This window comes from Alosa pseudoharengus, unplaced genomic scaffold, assembly GCF_046254945.1.
Source record: "Alosa pseudoharengus isolate Yale_2024_CS ecotype anadromous, Long Island Sound unplaced genomic scaffold, YU_APseudo_1.1 YU_APseudo_1.1_scf_4, whole genome shotgun sequence".
NCBI lineage: Eukaryota > Metazoa > Chordata > Actinopteri > Clupeiformes > Clupeidae > Alosa > Alosa pseudoharengus.
The window spans coordinates 22,119,247-22,138,600 of record NW_027468774.1 but is presented as its reverse complement, the minus strand read 5'-3'; the positions used below and the strand labels follow the sequence as shown (position 1 = coordinate 22,138,600).

The window sequence follows — 19,354 nt, the reverse complement described above, 5'->3', positions numbered from 1 at the left end:
CCTAGTCCTTCAACTTTATTCCAGTTTTAAATCATTAACTACTGATTTCATTTATTTGTTAAAGGAAAAAGATGTCTTGCATCCTTAAATATCATTTGAGTTTGTATCCATCTAGGGTCCATGGAATCAAATGCTGATCAAATCACCATACAATAATATTTCACCTCTGCTCTGTTTGTGCCACTGGCTTGTCTGGGGTTGTTAGCACCCAGTTTGGCTAGTTTGCCTTGGAGTTGCAGGGTAGTGGAAGGACAGAGCTTTGGCTCAGAGTTGCATCTAAGTGCAGATCTGTCGTTAAGGGTGCAGAGCATCCCCTATAACAGTCACAAAATAAGGAACTGTGGGACCAGTACTCCATGCTACTGCATTATTTCCCAGACAATCTATGTCAAGATACTTTTTTTATGTGTGTGAAAATATGAAGAAACTACAATTGGGTTCTTTTTGACATTTCATTTTTTCAGTGTTTCTTATAAGTGCTCTTATTGATCCTTGTTCCTGGCAGGAGTCCTGACATCTCTCTGTTCTTGGGCTTATCCCTCCCCCTCCCTCTGCCTACACTGGATGGGGGCTTCTAAAGGGACTAGGAAACCCATCAGAGCTTGGTCTCTTTGGGGTCGAGTAACTGTCTTTCATTTTATGCACAGATTGAAGAGTGTATCTCTCTCTCTCTCTCTCTCTCTCTCTCTCTCTCCCCTCCTGGTATCAGGCGTCTGAGGGGCCTCCACATCTCCCTCTCTGCTCTGTGCCCTGTGTTTTCCTCCGAGCATCCATCGGACCGTGTCACACCAAACAGGAACAGAGACCGCAACCGCCGCTTGCCCCCGTGTGCTCTCTCGTCTGGCGCAGGCCCGCCTGCCACGCCTTTGCGGTCCTTGTCAGCTCAAGGTCGCGTGAGCGCATGTTTTGTATTTGTTCCCCATCTCTCCTAAAACGATACGACAAGATATGGCCCTTTGGACGTGGGGCTATTATGTTACAGAGGCTTCAAAGGCTACAACGGGCGGTTATTTCTCTGCATTTTGTGGAATTCACGCCGAGACCTTGGCTTCGCTGTGGATTTGGGTAAATGACTGCCTGAGATGCTCGCTGTCCTTGTGGTTTTAAGCATCGCTCCCGACACGCCGTCTCTCTCTCTCTCTCGTTGACTTCACATCTCCGGCTCAGCTTAGTCGGGGCCACACTGCTCCAGTTGACAGTAAAGCCCCCCTCTCTTGCTTCACTTTCACCGCTGCCGCTACAGACCACAGCAGCTTAGCAGGCCCGTCGGACCACATGCAGAAAGCATGAGCAGCTAGCCGCGAGCCGCTGACTGGCAGCCCTGCAGACCTGGCCTTTGACTTATGAGGTGGAAGGGCGGAACCCCATTGCGTGTGTGTGTGTGTGTGTGTGTGTGTGTGTGTGTGTGTGTGTGTATTCTCCTTCCATGTGTGGCCCTAGGCCAGGGATCATGGGATGATCCACTGGCTGCACGGGGGACTACAGCAGCAGTGGCATCCTTGCCGGTCTGTGTCGCATTATGACCGACCACCTCATATCCACACACTTGAGCACACTCAAAGACACACAGAGACACATACACACACATCCTCTAAGCTCTAAGTCAGACTGCACAGGAACAACTGTGCTTGTGTTGGCCTGACCCCATGCTTGTGATTCCAACCGCAGGGTCGGTGTCCGTAACTGAGGGGAGGACCCCCCCCCCACCTCCCAGGGGTTGCTCGCTCAAACTCAGCCCTCCCTCTCCCATCAAAGGGAACCCGCACACCGCAAACAGCGACGGACGTCACTTACAGTGCACCACATGATTAATAAACTAGGGCTGGCGCTGAGCCCACCTAAGACCCCCAGATCCCCCTGTCATCTGGGATGGGTCAGAGAGGAGTGTGGGTGGGTGTGGTCATCAGTTCTAACTCGGATCTCCTCAATAGCCCGCTTTAAAACTGGCTGGAAATCCTTGAGGTACATGTGTGCATATTGCATACTGTACCCACTACACAGTCAGTGATCTTTTCTGATGTCCTGCTTCAGGTCGACTTGGTCTTGATAGAAGGTGTGGCTGTTGGATTAGTTTTGCTCCCCACTGATTCTTGTTTTGTTGTGTGCAACAATAACAGCAGTAAAGTAGTATAATAAGACACACACATGCACACACACACTTTCCCTTTATTACACATGCCACCTCTGCCAAAAAGTCCATCTTTGAACTACTTCTCCATTTCCTGTAATGTGTAGTTTTTCATCAAGGAAAAGGACAAGTCATGATCAAGATATGTGTGTATGAGTGAGAGAAAAGAAAGAAGAGTGAGAAAAAAAGTGTGTGTGTGTGTGTGTGTGTGTGTGTGTGTGTGTGTGTGTGTGTGTGTGTGTGTGTGTGTGTTATTATGTTTCACTCCTTGTGAAAATGCATCCATGCCTGCTTCCCAGACAACAGGACAGCTGTGTGTGATTGTGTTCAACTGGTGTGGTTTCATCATGATTACACAACACCATTTCAACACTTTGCCTATGCTGCTAAATTTTGTCTTTTTAATGGAGGCATTATTATAAAATATACATGTTATAAAAACTCTATTATTCAGGCTGAAATTATGGCTCATGAACCCTTGTGTTGTTTTTCTAGGTTAACTCTCTGATAGAGGCCTCATATCCAATTTTGGACAAAACCCCAACAGTGTTTTAGTAGCTTTTATTTTGTGAAGCTTGCCATTATTCTTATCTGTTTATTTTACTACCTGTACAAACATAAATTTGATTACCTCCCATTACACCGTCTGTTTTAGCTGCAGGATCACGCAGTAAATCTTTCAAAAATCAAGATCAAGAACAAAAGCATGCCTCATACATTTGGCATGCCTGTGCACCAAAAGGCAATAAATAAACACCGCCATTTTAAGCCATGAAACAAAGCCAGTCTCCCATAAACATTAACAGGCTTTATCGTGAACGCATACGCAAATAACTACTCGCGGAGCTGTTAAAAGCTGATCTCTCTCTCACTCCCTTTCTGCCTTCGTATTTATTAATTTGGCTGGGGCTTTCATCCGAGGTTTATGAGTGGTCTCCAACCCACACACGCGGACAAAGCGCAATGTTAAACAGGGTTAGAGCTCCACAGTAAACAATTCCAGCCACACACGCGCACACCACAGGGAGGAACATCCAAATAGCAGTAATAGGAAAAAGATGAGCGGACTGTGCGCCCGCCCTAGCACTAGGGCTGGGCGCTGGACATCAGGGAGAACAGTCACACGTGCAGTCCTCCGCTGGCAGAATTGTCCATTTTGGCCTCAGGTCTTTCATCTTTGTCTGGTTAGGATAGGCTTACCACTTGCTCAACACATTTTAGAGCAAGATGAATGTTTTTGTTGTTGCTCTTTTCTTTTTCTTTTTTCCCTAAATACCCTGGGCCTAGCCAAGCATTTAGAGAACACTGAGACAATTAAGTCATAAAAGCACACATTATAATAATCAAATTCACATTTATCATTATTGTGTTAAACTGCAATTATTTCCAGCCAATTCCAAACTCTCATTGCAATGTGGCTATATTGAATGATTTAACAACATTTACATTTCTATAACCTTAATAGACATATATGAAACACATTGTGGCACCCACTAATGTTAATGTCAGTATCTAACAGCTGTTAGGAGAGTGCAGCTTAATTAGAGACCCTATAAGGAGATGGGTCACATGATTAAGTGAGTCAATTTGATCTTTTTGCGAACACCAAATGTAGAGAGTGTGTTCTTTCAACCCGACAAGATTATCTTATTGTGAACTCTTCAAGAAACTCTGCGATGCCGTTCTGTAGGTCTATATGGATCTCACCCTCATATAGAAATCAGTAAAAGTTCCAAGCATGTTTTCTTTCTCGCTGTTTTTCTCCTTCTTACTTTCCATCCACTTTTCATCCCTCTGCTCTCTGTCTTTTAGGTTCACTCCCTCGCTCATTCATTCCTCACTCTCTCTTCTCCCCAAAGCATGTCCAATAGGACACACTAATATTTGGACAGGTGTTCCCTTTTTATACACACCATCTTCAGAGAGAGAGGGAGAGAGAGAGCACTGTGCAGAACACTACATCTTTTCTTTAGCATACAGTATGTTAACAGAGGGCATTCAGAAGGTTACCACCAGATAGCCTGCAACCATAATCCTTTTTCTATTATATCAGTAATCTCCAACAATAAAAACTGTTTAGCACCCATTTTCCTTTTTGCACTTTTTAAACTTTCTTGTTTTTTTCCCCTTGTTTCAAATACGGAGGCGCCACATCTGGAGGACAGATGTGGGTCCCTGTGCGTATTCCTTCTCTGCTTCCTTTCACTCTCAGTGCAGCTCTTCTCTCTTTCATGCACACACATAGCCTTACACACAAGTGCACACAGAGCTATCTATTCTATTTTATTTCTCCTCTATAGAAACACGAGAGCGAGGCTGATCCTCTTGGTCTCACTCTCTCTCATTGGTGGACCACCCACACGGGGCAATGCTTCGCTGTGCTGTGCAGATTGCTCCAAATACAGAGGTGGGAGTTTTTTTTTCTCTCCCTCGTTTGACGGATGGTTTTAGCAGACTAACATTTACTTCAACGTCAAAACCATAACCTGCCCTTTTGTAAAAGAGTGACGGGGAGAAGGAGTCCGGATCTCTTTAGATAATGGAGGAGCCTTTTCGTCTTATAGCTTTATCTGTCTGTCTGGTCATCGCATAGTTTCTGTCTCTCAGCCTCCCATGCAGGGTTTCCCTGTGGGAAGCCATGTGAGGCATCCCGGAGCGGCGGTACTGTTCCATCGTAAGTCCTTCCCTGTCAGTCATAGATCACAGTCATTATGAGGTGATTTGCCAACTTGGCACCAAATAGATTTAGAGATAAACAACTCCATGTTTTAAAAAACTGTTATTAGTTAATACAATTACTTTGAAGTACCAGGCAGTTGACAATTAAAACCAGATATGTGCTCAAGAAAATAAAAAAGTGCAAAAGTATAATCAGTATTTTTACCTCAGTAATAGCCCATTTATTCTTCAGAAGTTCAGAGGGAAATGTAAGTATTAATTGCATTACATCACAGTGTGCATTACATTGAAGCACTTGTACCTTGCAACAGGAGTCAGAGGCCTCCTGTCTGGGGAGCCACAGTGAAAGTTGAATTGACTCAATAACACAGTAATTACACTTGTTTTAATTGCAAATTGCACCACTCATATCCAAATACAAAGTGGATAATTGATTTGTGTAATTTATTGTCAGGCATACATCATTAAGCTGATATCATGCCAAATCATGTATGTCTGCATAATGTCAGGAGGCACAGACCAGGCATTAAAAAAACACTGATACATGTCTCCATGAGGAAAATCCAGAGGAATGCTGAGATTCCCTGTGTTAATGTAAAAAAAAAAAAAATCAACTCAAAGTAGGCCTAAATATGATTGCGAAATAATGTAATTTTCTTAAATTTGTACATGTTTTTGTTTAATTGAAATTATATCTCTCTAACTCCTAGTTAGTCCTAGATATTTTAGTCCTAGAAAAGTGGATTTTTCTTTTTTTTCTTTTTCAGTTTTATTGTATACCAATAAGGTTTGACTTTGCAGGAATCATACAGTGAATTACAGAAAACACAATTTAATAGTCTGATTTTGTTTTATTCATTAATTAACCTATGTTGTTAATAAGTTTTTTTTGTAAGCCTAGTACATTTACATTTTCTGTGTGTGAATGTGGTTCAGCATTGTTAAAATGTCCCTGTGCGTTTCGTCAAGAGCAAACAAAAGCTGACTGACTGAAACATTTGAAACAATTACAGCCTTAAATATGATAAAATGATCCTATAGGACCAAGCTCACTGTGGCTTCCCAGTAAACAAGCTCTCTCAGCCTTTGTGTGCCCTTGCTTCGTAGCTGCATACTCTCCTACAGTGCATAACTATGTAGCGTCTATGCTTTTTTATCTGTGTAAACGAGTGCTTGTGTGCTGCTTGTGTGTGTGCACCCTCACTGGGTCTTCTTCACACGCCTCCTCCTGCCCACCTCAGTGGCCACTGAGCCCACAGCGTCCCCCAGCATCTTGCCCACCGGCCCCCCCACAAAGAACCCCACCAAGGACCCCAGCAGGGCGGTGCCCCTCACCAGCCCGGGGATGTGGCACAGCCACCCGACCACCGTGTCCCACAAGCCCCGCAGGAAGGAGGGAGGGGGCACGGCGGGAGCGAGAGAGGGGTCATCGCCCTCTATAAGGTCGTCATCACCCTGTATGAGATCATCATCGCTGGTCTCCGTTGTGTCCGTCGCCTGTGCGGGCCCAGCCTCAGCCTCAGCCTCAACCTCTGGCTCTTCCTCTGGCTCTTCCTCTGGCTCTTCCTCTGGCTCTTCCTCTGGCTCTAGGGGTGAGGGGGCGGAGGGGGAGGATGAGTCGGGCTCTCTCTCCATCTCTGACCACTCTGCTCTGTCTCTCCTCAGCCTGCTACGCTTCTCAGGCTCCTTGTGTTTAGGGGGCCAGGCGTGGAAGTCCACCCCGCTCTCCTTCACCACCTGCTCTACCTTCCACAACAGCTCCTTCACACTCCGCCTCTCCATCTCCTCCTGTTCCCCCTCTCCTCCTCCTCTCCCTCTCTCCAGGGCATGGTAGTGGTCCCCGCATCCATCCACCAGCTTCAGCAGGTCACGGCGCTCCCTGCTGGTCACGTAGTCCTCCAGACTGAGCCCCTCGGACAGCCGATCCATGTGGGTGAAGAGGACCAGCGTGTGCCGGCTGACGGCCCTGGGGCCAAACACCATCTCCAAGGCCTCCAGCCCCAGGAGCTCCACAGAGGCGGGCTGGTCCACAGGGACGCACAGCAGGAAGGCGTGGGGCCCCGGGGCCACCAAGGCCAGACAGGAGCGGATCTGCTGCTGGATGTCTTCCGGGGAGAGCTCCGAGCAGAACCAGTCCGGAGTGTCCACCACGGTCACCTGAGGAGACGTCATGTAGATAAGTGAGTGAGTAACATAACAGATTCGATTTGAGAGTCTGTTTAGGATAGTCTATTGAGAATTGGATCCTTGATTTGTGAAAGGCTGAGAATTAATTACATTTATTTAACAATTAATTGTTTGTGATGCATCAGTCAGAACAAATGATAGGAGTGCTCTATATCACTCTCTGGCTGTCTATTGTTTTTATATATAAGAATTGCAGTGGTGAAAATTATGCGAAAACACAGGACAATATAGGTAGCGATTAAGAGTGAAGTGCCTGCAAGAAATAGTCACGGTCAAGGTAGTTAATTAGCTAAGTAAAACAACTTACCTGTCTTCCGGCAACTGTTGCTGCTCTGCTCTTACAATCACGCGTTCCAGCTGCTCCCTCTGAGGCCTTGATCTCAAATGCCCCGCGTCCCAAGATGCTGTTCCCAGCAGCGCTCTTGCCTGCGCCAGCCTGCCCCAACAGAACCAGCCTCAGCTCAGGGCCAGCAGCCAGGAGTGGGGGCGAGGAGCTGGGATCCAAGGAGGAGGCAGACGGAGCTGAGGCTGCACGAAACACACAATGCGTGAGCAGAGGACCAAGCTCAGCATTTCAGAAAAAACGTTCATCAATTCAGTACAGTTAGGTATGGTGTATTATGAATTTGAGGGTTTAGTGCTGTTGAGGATGAGTACCCACAGTCAAAGGACATGCTTAAATTATTATATTTCATTCTTGTGGGGGAAAGAAATAGAAAAAGGTCCTTGTATTTGTGTTAATCTATTACATATTTCAACATGTTAAGATGATTGTGTTTCACACATAATTATGAAAATATCCAATTTTTGTGTAATTAACACACACAAAGAATTTAAACTCAAAAGGTGAGATTTATTTTTGTTTTAATTTTTTGCTGAAAACATTAGATTTCTAAGTATGATTCTCATGTGAATACAAGAGATCAGGCAAATTCAAAGTCTGTTATAAATAGAACAAGTCATATTTAAATAGACTACATCCTATCCTAACACTTCTTATTAGATCCATGTGTTGAGTATGCCATAATTTCATGTTATTTATCCAGAGGGATCATAACAGTACTGTAATAAAAAAGATCCAAGACTAAACATCCAGCTACTTATATCCACTTACTGGATATCCTGTTCAATCAAGAAACAATGTCGCCATCTACTGGCTAGCCAGAGACATGGCCGAATCCAAATAAACAGAAGCGCCTGCCACAAGCAGAACAGGATATCACATCACATATTGCTTTAAAGCTGGGGTTCCCAAGCTTTTTTGGCAGGTGACCCAATTTTGATGTCCCAATCATTTACATGTTGCGAGAGAGCGCGATTCATCTCTGCTGTAACATCCAGACGAGAGCGATCAAAATGGGTGATCTCATGAATCATCCTTTGTGCTGCTTTGATTCATTTCATTATAACATACCATGGGTCAAAACCAACACAACTATATTCTCTATAGCATTTTACTTATCTAAGGATAGATGGCCTGAATTAATTCTGGCAGTCACATTTGCTACAACATTTTAACATTTGACAGATGCTCTCCATACCTCCATATTGGGTTTCCTGCATCTCATCCTTTCCTCCTCCTCTCTGTAATACTGTGTCCATGGCCTCATCATCCTCTCCTTCCTCTTGATGTCTCTCCTGCTTTCTCCACCCCTCTTCTGGAGGAGTTCCGTCCTCTAGATCCTCATCATACTCTAGAACATTCTCCCGTTCCATTGTTGAGTGTTCCAGCTAAATGAGAGGTTCAATAGATGATTATTAAGCATTATTAAGTATAAGTAGCCTATACATTTTAATCATCTAAAAAGCTAATTTACTCACTCATTGATTGTTTGGTAATAGGTGGAAATAGATATAGTTTAGCACTGTTTCACTGATTACCATCTAATATCAAAGTTTGAGTAAAACTAATTTCCAATTCAGTAAACTGATTTTCAATTCCAACACAATACTTTGTGGTGACCGGTGTTTGAACTGAACACATGGTGAATGCCCAACCTGTCTTCCTCACCTCTTCCAGTAGGACGGCAGACTACTCTACTTCTGTTTACAATTTTCTGTTGCCTCCCCAAGGATATGCGCAAGAGAGAGAGAGAGAGAGAGAGAGAGCAAGATCAACGATCAACAGACTGAGAAAGAGAGACAGAGAAAGACAAACACGAGTCTATTCCATGCACATGACCCATTACACAGGAATTTTTTCTCCTACGCCATCATGAGTTAAGTAGAATCTAACTTCCATATGTAGGCTATTGATTTGCTCCGTAACACGTAGTTACCATGGTCAACAGTGACACACCCACCAACTATGTACAGTAACATTATGCCAAACATAAGTCATTTCTGACAGTTGTAACTACTTAAAAGGCACATCAGGCAAACAGGGTGCAGGGATCGAATGTCCTGGAGATTGTGAAGAGGCAGTTTCCAAACCAGCTTTAAATGTCATTTTACCTGCTATCAAACGGCCTTTTGTTTCAAAGTGTGCTGTTCACTTCCTCTTCTTGCCTGAGCTCTCAGTCCGCTGCCATCACAGGGAGCAGCAGCTGGGGATCCTCCCTTCCTCATATGACTGTATACGGTCAGTGACTGTTTCTGCGTTGCTCAGAGGAGTGTCTCAAAAACCTCTCAGGAATGAAAACAGTGAACTACAAGGGCAGCTGAGTTCCAGTGACTCAGACAGGAAGCTACCGTGTATACATTTTTTCTCTCATCTTCCTCTTTCAAGATACTCCCTAAGAAAGACTGGGCACCTAAACACTGACTTCACCAATTACCTTCCTGTATTTTCCGACATCTATTCTCTCTGTCTTTAAAAAAAAAAGGGAAATTCCGGGCGTGGACTGCTACCGGATTCTTTGGCACTGTACCAAGAGCTTGTTTGATCTAGGCTAGGCTATGCTAACAGAACTGTCCAAAGGAGAGGGGAGTGTCAAGCATGAGGATGCACTGCATACTGACAGAGCTTGAATGCTGACTATGCAGTGGAATCTGAGCTATCCACTCTGTCTATGAAGTCATGTTGGCCACATCTGAGCACACGGGCTGCCAGATAACCTACAGACTAAACCTTTTCATTGATAAGTTACAAAATTATATGATGAATGAAAAAAAAACAAGAGAGGTATGTTTTTAACACTTTGTGTTTTTACTGTAAAACTAGAAATCACCACAATGTGCTTGACTGCACTTTCAGGACTTTTTTTTTTTTTTTTTGAAAACCCATGCTTTTTCTCTCCTTATTTTTCATTTTTGCATGATTTTTTGGATCATACACATACAAAATACAATGAGAAACTACAGCTGAAAAAGTGCTATATATTATCTTCATGGTACATTAACAAAAGCATAAAACTAGGTTGGACCCTGACCTGTTACATTTGAGTAAAAAATTATTATTTTTTGGACAAGACGGATGCTTGAAAATGAGGCAGTAACAAATACATCCACATACATCCACACTCAAACACACACAAATGTACATAAACAATCAAACAATGCATTTCCCACACAGAGACGTAAGTGCTCACAGTCACACAAGCATACAGTATTCATAACACCTAATGAATTCAGACATAAAAATGAAAAGCGCTCTCTAAAATAGAATTCCTGTTTTCCTTAAAAAAAAATAATAAAAAATAACTAAGAATTTTAAAAATGCATTAAAAACATGAGTTTGTGGGTGCACACTACAAGTCCACCCTTTAAATTCCAAGGATGCTTTTAATGTCTTTTCAAAGAGTCCTTTGACTGACGTCCTTCCTGTTACGTGTCAAAAGGAGGGACGATCCTCATAGTCCAGGCATGATGTAAGCTATGTTGTCCAGCGTCTTTGACTGTAACATTAGAGAACAGAAAAAACACACACATACTCAGTCACTCAAATCTCTTCAGAAACAAGCACAAACAATCAGATGCATCTGCTTTCTTTCAAAAGTATCTCAGCCAGAAATGGAGGAGTCCTCACCAGGACATTGCGGGGACAGCCGTTGAGCTGCGGGATCTGAGCTGTTAGACAGGTGAGCGGGCCGAGGGCACACAAGATGGAGTCGAGCAGCACAGAGAGGCTTCCGGAAACTGCCACCATACCCTGGAAACAAACACAAACACGAATCGATAAAATACAGGAATGTCTGATACAGAATTGAAATGGTGAGTGTTTCATAGGGGCAACAGCCCGGTTAAAACTACTTGGTTTAAGGTCCCAAGCAGCCCTGTTCCATCAGCTAGGTTCATTTGGTTGAAAACTGTGTTATACTAAGCCTTGTATTTCCATTTTAAACTCATTTAAAATATTTATCATGAATATTTCAGACTGTGGGAGGTTAATTTTACCCTCTTACATTTCAGACTAGTGTATCAGGTAAACAAACAAATTCATATTAATGCAAGAAGCATAAACATAAAAAACAGAATTACAACTAATTGATTCACTAATCAGCCGAGCTTTTCTATGTACCCATCTGACAAAGCCTGGCTCTATGCATTAGGAGCCTTTCTTATTAGGGAATGGTGTTTCCAATTCAATTGCAGTTGGAAGAATGTGTACATTTCAAGTGAACTCAAAGTCAAGCTGAAGGAGGCTAAGGAGAACTACAGAAGGAAGGTGGAACAGAAGTTGCAGGAAAACAACATGAAGGAGGCATGAGACCGCATGAAGATTATCACTGGCCTGAAGAAGAGCAGCAGCTCTGTGGAGGGGGACCTGGACAGGGCGAACCAGTTGAACCACTTCTACAACAGGTTTGACTGCCCTGCTCCAGCTCCAATGGCAGTGGTCTGTCCACCACCCCCGGCTGACTCAGACACGGCTCTTGTTTGCGTGCCTGCCCTACCCCCACCTCCCAGCCTCTCCAGCTCTGCATCGCGGTGACACCCAACAACCTAATCACCTCACGCTCTGCTCCCGCCTGACGCATCCTTGCCTGTGCCTGTTGAGGTGTCCACGACTCTGGCAGCCTTGACAGGGACATCAAGGAGGTGGTCATCCCCCAGCCCCCACCCCCCCTCAATACCAGTGCAACACTCACCTCCATCATCACAGGCTATCGTACCCCCACCATCACTGGATATTGCACCCCTCCCCCACATGGCGATCACGAACAATGTTTCGACAACGACCTCAGTCAACAGCCATCAGACACACAGATCCCAGATGCACCCCTCCCCTCCCCTTACACCCCCCATCATCACAACAGATCAAGTGAGAGCTCAACTAAAGAAACTGCACATCAATAAGGCAGCGGGGCCTGACAGACTGTGTCCAAGGCTACTCAAGGCCTGTGCTGCTGAACTGGGGGAGCCACTGAAGCACATCTTCAATTTGAGTCTACGCCTTGGACAAGTTCCCTAAGAAGCCACACCCTAATGAGCTTACCTGTCGCTCTTACATCACATGTGATGAAGACAATGGAGCGGCTGGTCTTAGGTATGCTCAGACCCCAGGTATGCCATGCACTAGACCCGTTACAGTTTGCATACCAGGAGAAAGTGGGCGAGGACGATGCCATCATTCACGTGGCATGCCATCATCATTATCTTCTACACAGGACACATTCTCACCTAGACAAGGGGAAAAGTAACCTGGCCCTAGCCAGATGAATTTCGCTCCGCCTAGCTCCACTCATCCATCTGGAACCGATCCATTGAAGTGTTGCTTCAGAAGGCTGGACCTAATCAAAAAATGCTTGCATATGATTGAATAAGCCACTTGTCCGTCATCTATTGACGTGCTACTTCAACCACTCACATCGAAGCCAACCCGTGACGCTGATAACAGTCTCACAGTCGCTTCTACGCTATGTCACATCTATAAAACTCCCGCCCTGCGTCCTGATTGGCTAAACCATAAAGTTGGTTGGAGAAATCACTCTCAATGGAAGAGGTTCCAGATGGATGTGAGTGAAGCTAGGCGGAGCTAGCTGCAATCGTGGGGTGTATCAGGAACGGGCAGGAGGAGTACAGGAGCCTGGTGGAGGACTTTGTGCAATGGTGCAAACTCAATCATCTTCAACTCAACACTTCAAAGACCAAGGAGATGGTGGTGGATTTCCGCAGGTCTAAGCCCACTCTGCTACCAGTCCCCATTGATGGGGTCAATGTGGAGGTGGTAAGCACCTACAAGTATCTGGGTCTCCACCTGGACAATAAACTGGACTGGTCAGCCAACACTGACACACTAGAAAGGGCAGAGCAGGCTGTACTTCCTGAGGAGGCTGCGGTACTTCAATGTGTGCAGCAAGCTCCTCAGGATGTTCTACCAGTCTGTTGTTGCCAGCGTCCTCTTCTATGCAGTGGTATGCTGGGGAGGAAGCGCAAAGAAGAAGGATGCGGGGCGAATTGACAGGCTGGTAAGGAAAGCTGTTCTCTGTAGTGGGAGCTGAACTGGAGTGCATCACTTCAATATCTGACAAAAGGTGAACCTGAACAAACTGATCAACATCTTGGACAATGAGTGTCACCCACTCCACAGCACTATTGTATACTTTTAATTACTTTTTCTGCTGTTAGTGAGTGTGTGTGTATTGTCTGTATGCTACTGAGACCTTGAATTTCCCCTGGGGATCAATAAAGTATCTATCTATCCATCTATCTATCTATCTATCTATCTACATTTATTTACAGCAAAGGTAGGCTCCCGAAGATTGTTTCCTGGCTGCCAATGCTGTTGGTAGTCAATTTGTAGTAGTCTGTCAGTTTGTAAAGTTTAGGCGATATAGGAAGTAATGTCAGGAATCCCTGATCAATGTGATTGGTTAGGTTGGAACAATGATTTTAAAAGTTTATGCCCGTCACCATGCTAGCATTGTAAACGATTCTCAATCGCTAAACGATTCTCAATCACTAGTGACCAGACTGTATTTACTTTGTGAATGAGTCTTGCTTGCCAAGCTAGTATAATGTTGCCCTGTTCTCAACTCTTCCCTTGAGTAAGAGAATGTTAATGCTTAGCACAGTGAATGGAAAGACACTCAAATGTGCTTGCCTCCTTTTTATTTACTTCTCCCCTTAAAGCCTCTACAACCAAGCAAGTGTGTGCAATCATAATAAGAGCACAGCTGCTATGGTTAGGTGGGTCCATGTTCTAGCTTGGTTATTTGTGGCGGCTTGCTACAATATGGACATTGACCGCCACGCCAATGATTTTCTCTGTTGTACTATTTCAAATCAGATAAAATCCTTTCATTGTAGAGCTATGAGCACCTTCAAGCAGCCTCTCCTTGTCCCGATCTCTCTCTCTCTCGCCCCTCCTCTGCATGCATAAAAATCAAAACATTAACAATCGTGCAAGGATTGTTGTTAGCACATAGAGGATACGTACCCAGGTCAGCTACCACCACAAATAGAATTATGTGGGGAAACACTGCATGTTAAATTAGGCTTCAAAATCATGAAAATATGAACGGTATCTTCTGCTCTCAAATTTTGTGGGCAGGTTTGCTGACTGTGCTAAAATCACGCCTCAACGGTCATAGTTCCAACCACTTTTCTAAACCAGCCAGTTAGATGAGGTGAAAACACCTGCGTTAAGCGCACAAAATGCACTTTGAGCTAATCTAACCAATGACCAAATAGGGATATTGTTGTTCGTGCAGTATAGCTTCCGATGGTTAATTGGTTATTGGACTATTTGTGCACACAGCTAGTCTGTAGTTGTCTGCAGCAAAATGTTTATTGCAATATCAAACACTATCATCCTGTGGTCCATATGTTGAATAGTGAACAGTGACCAGTGTTTACTGTAATGCTGAAATGTTTACTGTTATATTAAACACTTTAACTTCGTCACCCTGGCCTACAAGGGCCAAGAGCCATAATGTTGACCAGTGGTGTGTGTGAGTCTAGTGTCCCCAGTCTCACCTCAGTCTCCTGGAGCCGGTGACCAATGAGGGACAGCGACTCGCCCAGGAGCTGCAGGTGGGCTGCTGCGTCGATAGGATCTACCTCAGGGACGCGTGCCGGCGACAGTGATGCTCCTATGGAGGCTCTCCCAGGAGACAAGCCTGCAGCTAGACCCTTACTGGAACCTGTGATGGGTACATAAATCATGTCATTTGTTTAGACAGCATCCAACATTGTGTATTGATCTCCTTTCAATGTCTATGAAATGTTTTGGTAATGTGCTAATAGATAAACAAAAATGTAAAGACTGAAAATTCGAACCTTGAAAAACAGCAATACATGAAACAACATTGTTAGTTCTTCATGTGCTTGCTTGACCTGGACCTGTAATGACATGGTAAGGCCAGTTTACCTTTACTTCTACTACCGTCGGAAGCTGAACTCTTGCGTTTGACAGTGGTGGCCTCAGCTTTGTTCTGCTTATGCTGCAAGTATTGAGCTTTCTGCTTCCATACCTGCAGAGTAACAAAGAAATGCATGTTGCACTATGGAACATACAGTATTTCACAAATTCCGTACAGTTCAGAGATGTACAATTGTATTCGGAGATGCCACATGGAATAAAGAAAAGAGACTCAAGAAACGGATTTCTATAAATAAGCTGGCATGTCACTTACACACTGCCCTCCTCTACCATTTATTTCATGCAGACAATCAAGAAGATGAAAAGAAGAGTAAAGGAAGACAACAGATGGAAAAGAGAGAAGAGAGGTGGAATATAAAGGACCTGTACAGTTGTCTAACCAAGAGACTCACCAATTTGTCCTTCTCCGGAAGTTGTTTCCACACCTCTGCAAGCTTTTTGCTCAGCTCGCCGAACACTGGCAAGAATAGTGACAGGACTTTTACTTTGACATTCCCTCACTGGGACTAAGAAGTAAAAAATCATCATAAACGGAATACATATTCAGTCAAACGTTTTGCATCAACCTTAAGGATATACCATGCCAAAAAATATGTAGTGCGTCTCATAATCAGACACATAAAATATATGAGGTACTTACCCAGTCCAGGCTGCTCAGCATTGATGTTGACCCTGTATTCCTTACAAAATACCTGATATGCAGTCGCGTTTTTCTTTTTGGGCTGATCAACAGAGAGATATTGAAAAATACAAGAGATCAGTGCATGTCGGTCTCTCCACATATGTGAGCACAGGGGAAGGGGACATGGGGAAATGCCTCACCTTGTCTTTGTCATGTTTGTCCCGATCTTTCTCCTCTTTCTTTTTCTTCTTTTCACTCATTATGTCACTGCTGGTGTGGTGATGTGAGGGGACTGGGGTGGCTATGGGATACATCCCACCTGAAGTGCTGTGATTGGCTGCGCTATGGGAATGGGAGTGGCTTCTAGAGGGATCTGAGACCAGTAATTGATCATAGGGTTACATATAAACAAGCTTAGTGAAGCATTTTTAATTTGTTCAATTAATATACTATTGTCAATGCTCTAACCTTTATAGTTTTTACTCTAGGGGTCCTTTTAATTAGGACCCCATGAAATTTGATTAAATAGAAGGGGGTGGATTACTGTCACTCTCGCTTGGCATAAGCCACTTGATTAAAGTTTATGAGACGAGTGACGAGAATTTAGCATCAGTCAAAGGCTGTCTGGCTCATAATGTTGTACCACAAATAGTTCGGGGTCATAAACTATTTCAACTCACCCGAGTAGCCCTTCTTGCTACTGCTGCTTCCTTTACTATGCTTCTTCTCTTTTGAGCTTTTGTCTTTCTCCCTCTCCCTGTCTTTCTCTTTCTCCTTCTTTTTCTTGCTCTTTTTGCTCTTCTTCTTTTTCTTGGAGAGGTGGGTGTATGTGTCGTCGATGACCAGCTCTCCCGCCTCCAGTTCACCTCCTGAAGAGGAGCTGTCTCCCCCAAGTGAGCCTAGAGAGCTCCCATAATGCCCTGATGAAGAGATGGTGCAGAGGACGCAGCAAATATATAACATACTGTACATGAAATATGGTGAAGCAAAAAAAAAACATGGAAAACTGGTAAACAGAGGTAAAAAGAGATCTAAAAATAGATTCAAACACTTCCAAAGACAAATTAAGCCTGTTCAGGTGTTTTGCTTTCAGAACACTTAAAAACATAAACTTCAAATTAAAACTCTACCAGACAACTTGAAAACAAAATGCTCACCTTCTACCTCCACCTCCTTGCCCACAACAGGCAGTGGCTCCAGGTTCTGCAGTTTTTTCTTGATGGGTTTAGGCTGCGACACCCTGTCCCTCGCTCGCTCTTTCTCCTTCTTCCCACTGCTCTTCTTCATGACAGACGAGGAGGACAAGGGTGACGTGAGGCCTGAGGAGGGGGTGGTGGACGAGGACGAGTGCGTGCCGGGGAAGGGAGGGAAGCTCTCCGACGCTGGTGCGTCCTTTTCTTTGGGCGAGAGGATGAGCTTCATTTTGAGCCCCTCCGCTTCCCTGAGCGTCAGGGGCTCCCCTCTCCCTCCACCACCACCGCTGCCACCGTGGAACAGCGATGACCGTGAGGAGGAGGACAACGAAGAGTGCGAGTGCTTCTTGGAGGACGACCCAGCGGAAGACGATGACAATGCGCCGCCACCGGAGCGCTGGTGAGGAGGGTAGGAGTGTCCTCCTGACTTGGACGAGCCAGAGCCACCACCACCACCACTGCCCCCCTCCCGCTTGCGCTCCTTGGCTGAGTGGGAGGAGGAGTGGGAGGACGAGACGGGGTAGGAGGGCTTCTTGTGCAGATGGGGGCCGAGGTCCGAGCCAGTGGCCAGAGGGGAGGTGATGGCTTGGAGGAGGCCCATGGCCGTGTCCGTGGAGTGGGAGGAGTGCTGCGAGGAGAGGGTCGGCGAGCGATCCGATGACTTGCGCTTCTTCTTATGGGGAGGAGGGCCTGAGCCATGGTGATCTGGAAAGCAAGAATGAGTAGGATGACTGAGCATCACTTCAGTGGTTTCAGGCAGCGAAAAATTTCTTTGTAGAGTCAGGCCAAACTACCTCTGTAATAGTAGTCATCGCTTTTATGTTTTTTCTTCTTCTTGTGCAAGTCTCCACCCAACAGGAACAGCTCTGAGTCCTACAGAGAGAGAGATTTTCATGAATGGCAAAGTGCAATATAAAAAAGATGTTACTGGAAAAAAAGATCAATCTAAATTCTCTAACTACACTATACAGAGTTCTACACGCTACAGTATCATGGTTGGGGGATGGCATGTATGTGGAGTTGTGCTTCGTTTACCCATCTCTTGAACAACCCAACCGCTAAATGTTACCTTAGGACGTTTCTTTGAGGACTTGCGCACCTGCGCAGCGATTTCCTCTTCCTCTCGTAGAAGGTCTTTATATGAGCGCCTCTTCTCCCGCTGGCTACGACCTGCCACCAAGCCAATATCTCCTTCCATCAATGACACGTCTAGACAAGAAAGATCTCAGTCAGAAGAAACCCTTGTGTAAATGTAAGATATCTGTCTACATGCTGGTGTGAAATGTTGTAAAAACAAGGTAAGCAATACTTGCCCATAGCTCCCTTCTTCTTGACCTCCTCGAAAGCCATAGCTGACCCACTCTGCAAACTGCGAGGACAGTCAGACTCTGGGGGGGATTCCAGTATTTTCCCTTGTGTTACATAGATGTTTGAAAAAGTAAATTTACACTTGTGATGCTCCATATATAGAAACCTATGCCACTGTCAATAAGGTGATATTTCCCAAAACAGATGACAGTCAGCGGGCACTTTGACTGCAGCCTAGCAGTACGCCGCCACGTCAAAATAAAACTTTTGTCGCACCTGTACCATCCGGAATGAAAGCCCATGCACTGTTTAGTTTTGTCCACTTCTGGTTACATTTCCTTTCCAATAATCTAGAACCTATCTTGTCACGTAGAATATTGAAAAGATGACATTACCCTGGATGTCTTACATTCAACATTGGGCTACAATTGCTGACGCCAACAACCCAAACCTTATCAATAATGTTGTGCTTGTTACGATAGTGTGATGAAGTCTGTGATGTTGCTGTCAAAATTGGGGCTTATTTTTGAAAGGGCATTTCCCGCCTACTTTCGAAAAGATACACAAACACACCCCCTTCACTTCAGCAGTGTCCCATTCTCCCATCCTTCACCAAAGCAACTCTCCTGGCTGGCTCTGAGCGACAGTAGCACAGGCAATTTTGTCAAGACAGCTCCTGGCTTCTGCGTATGCAGGCCCGATTCAGGATTAATTCAATATTTAGTAATGATATGCAAGTAATTTTACCTCCGTAATTTCGTTTCTATGAGAGACTGAAAGAATGCATACACTTCACAGTCCCCGCAAACAGAAAAACAACGAAAATAGCTTCTCTAGTTACCTCCACTGGTCCCCGATAATCAAGCGGCGCCAGTCGCCATCTTTGAATTCTGTCAACAACAATGCAACAACCAGAGGAGGAGGGACCTAGAAGCTACTGAGGTTTGCGAGCACAATGCGAGCTGTTTTTC

The 19,354-nt window shown here is 44.8% G+C and overlaps 2 protein-coding genes and 1 long non-coding RNA gene across 5 annotated transcripts; 1 reads left to right on the top strand and 2 right to left on the bottom strand.

The window, feature by feature from the left end:
* Nucleotides 1-5,173: 5,173 nt before the first annotated feature.
* On the bottom strand, nt 5,174-9,561 carry LOC143101992 (uncharacterized). Of its 3 annotated transcripts, none has more exons than XM_076265318.1 (5): nt 9,449-9,561; nt 9,006-9,051; nt 8,536-8,725; nt 7,302-7,522; nt 5,174-6,964 (listed from the first exon to the last, which is right to left on the bottom strand). In XM_076265318.1, the coding sequence occupies exons 3-5, from the start codon at nt 8,708-8,710 to the stop codon at nt 6,008-6,010; spliced, it is 1,353 nt and encodes a 450-aa protein (XP_076121433.1). In that variant the 5' UTR covers nt 8,711-8,725; nt 9,006-9,051; nt 9,449-9,561; the 3' UTR covers nt 5,174-6,007. The 3 variants fall into 3 exon arrangements, with proteins under 3 accessions (XP_076121433.1, XP_076121434.1, XP_076121435.1); XM_076265319.1 differs by having other exon boundaries at nt 9,006-9,058; nt 9,449-9,509; XM_076265320.1 differs by lacking the exon at nt 9,006-9,051 and having other exon boundaries at nt 9,449-9,555.
* A 560-nt stretch (nt 9,562-10,121) lies between these two features.
* On the bottom strand, nt 10,122-19,288 carry hmgxb4a (HMG box domain containing 4a). The gene is made up of 13 exons (XM_076265316.1): nt 19,225-19,288; nt 18,389-18,487; nt 18,145-18,284; nt 17,870-17,948; nt 17,040-17,780; nt 16,563-16,802; nt 16,083-16,255; nt 15,901-15,982; nt 15,653-15,717; nt 15,249-15,351; nt 14,855-15,021; nt 10,962-11,084; nt 10,122-10,830 (listed from the first exon to the last, which is right to left on the bottom strand). The coding sequence occupies exons 2-13, from the start codon at nt 18,423-18,425 to the stop codon at nt 10,786-10,788; spliced, it is 1,995 nt and encodes a 664-aa protein (XP_076121431.1). The 5' UTR covers nt 18,426-18,487; nt 19,225-19,288; the 3' UTR covers nt 10,122-10,785.
* LOC143101994 (uncharacterized) lies at nt 14,940-15,951 on the top strand. The gene is made up of 2 exons (XR_012982547.1): nt 14,940-15,030; nt 15,547-15,951. It is a non-coding gene; the product is annotated as an uncharacterized LOC143101994 (long non-coding RNA).
* Nucleotides 19,289-19,354: the final 66 nt, after the last annotated feature.

What these genes read in the sequence shown, in the direction of transcription:
- hmgxb4a (XM_076265316.1), bottom strand. Translation starts at nt 18,425, where the DNA reads ATGGCTTTCGAGGAGGTCAAGAAGAAGGGAGCTATGG. An exon ending in CGATGACTACTATTACAGAG is followed by an intron (nt 17,781 to 17,869) that starts GTAGTTTGGCCT and finishes CTTGCTTTCCAG; the next exon opens with ATCACCATGGCTCAGGCCCT. An exon ending in GCTGTCCCCGCAATGTCCTG is followed by an intron (nt 10,831 to 10,961) that starts GTGAGGACTCCT and finishes CTAATGTTACAG; the next exon opens with TCAAAGACGCTGGACAACAT.
- LOC143101992 (XM_076265318.1), bottom strand. Translation starts at nt 8,710, where the DNA reads ATGGAACGGGAGAATGTTCTAGAGTATGATGAGGATCTAGAGGACGGA. An exon ending in GCAGGAAACCCAATATGGAG is followed by an intron (nt 7,523 to 8,535) that starts GTATGGAGAGCA and finishes TGTTTCGTGCAG; the next exon opens with CCTCAGCTCCGTCTGCCTCC. An exon ending in CAACAGTTGCCGGAAGACAG is followed by an intron (nt 6,965 to 7,301) that starts GTAAGTTGTTTT and finishes ACGTCTCCTCAG; the next exon opens with GTGACCGTGGTGGACACTCC.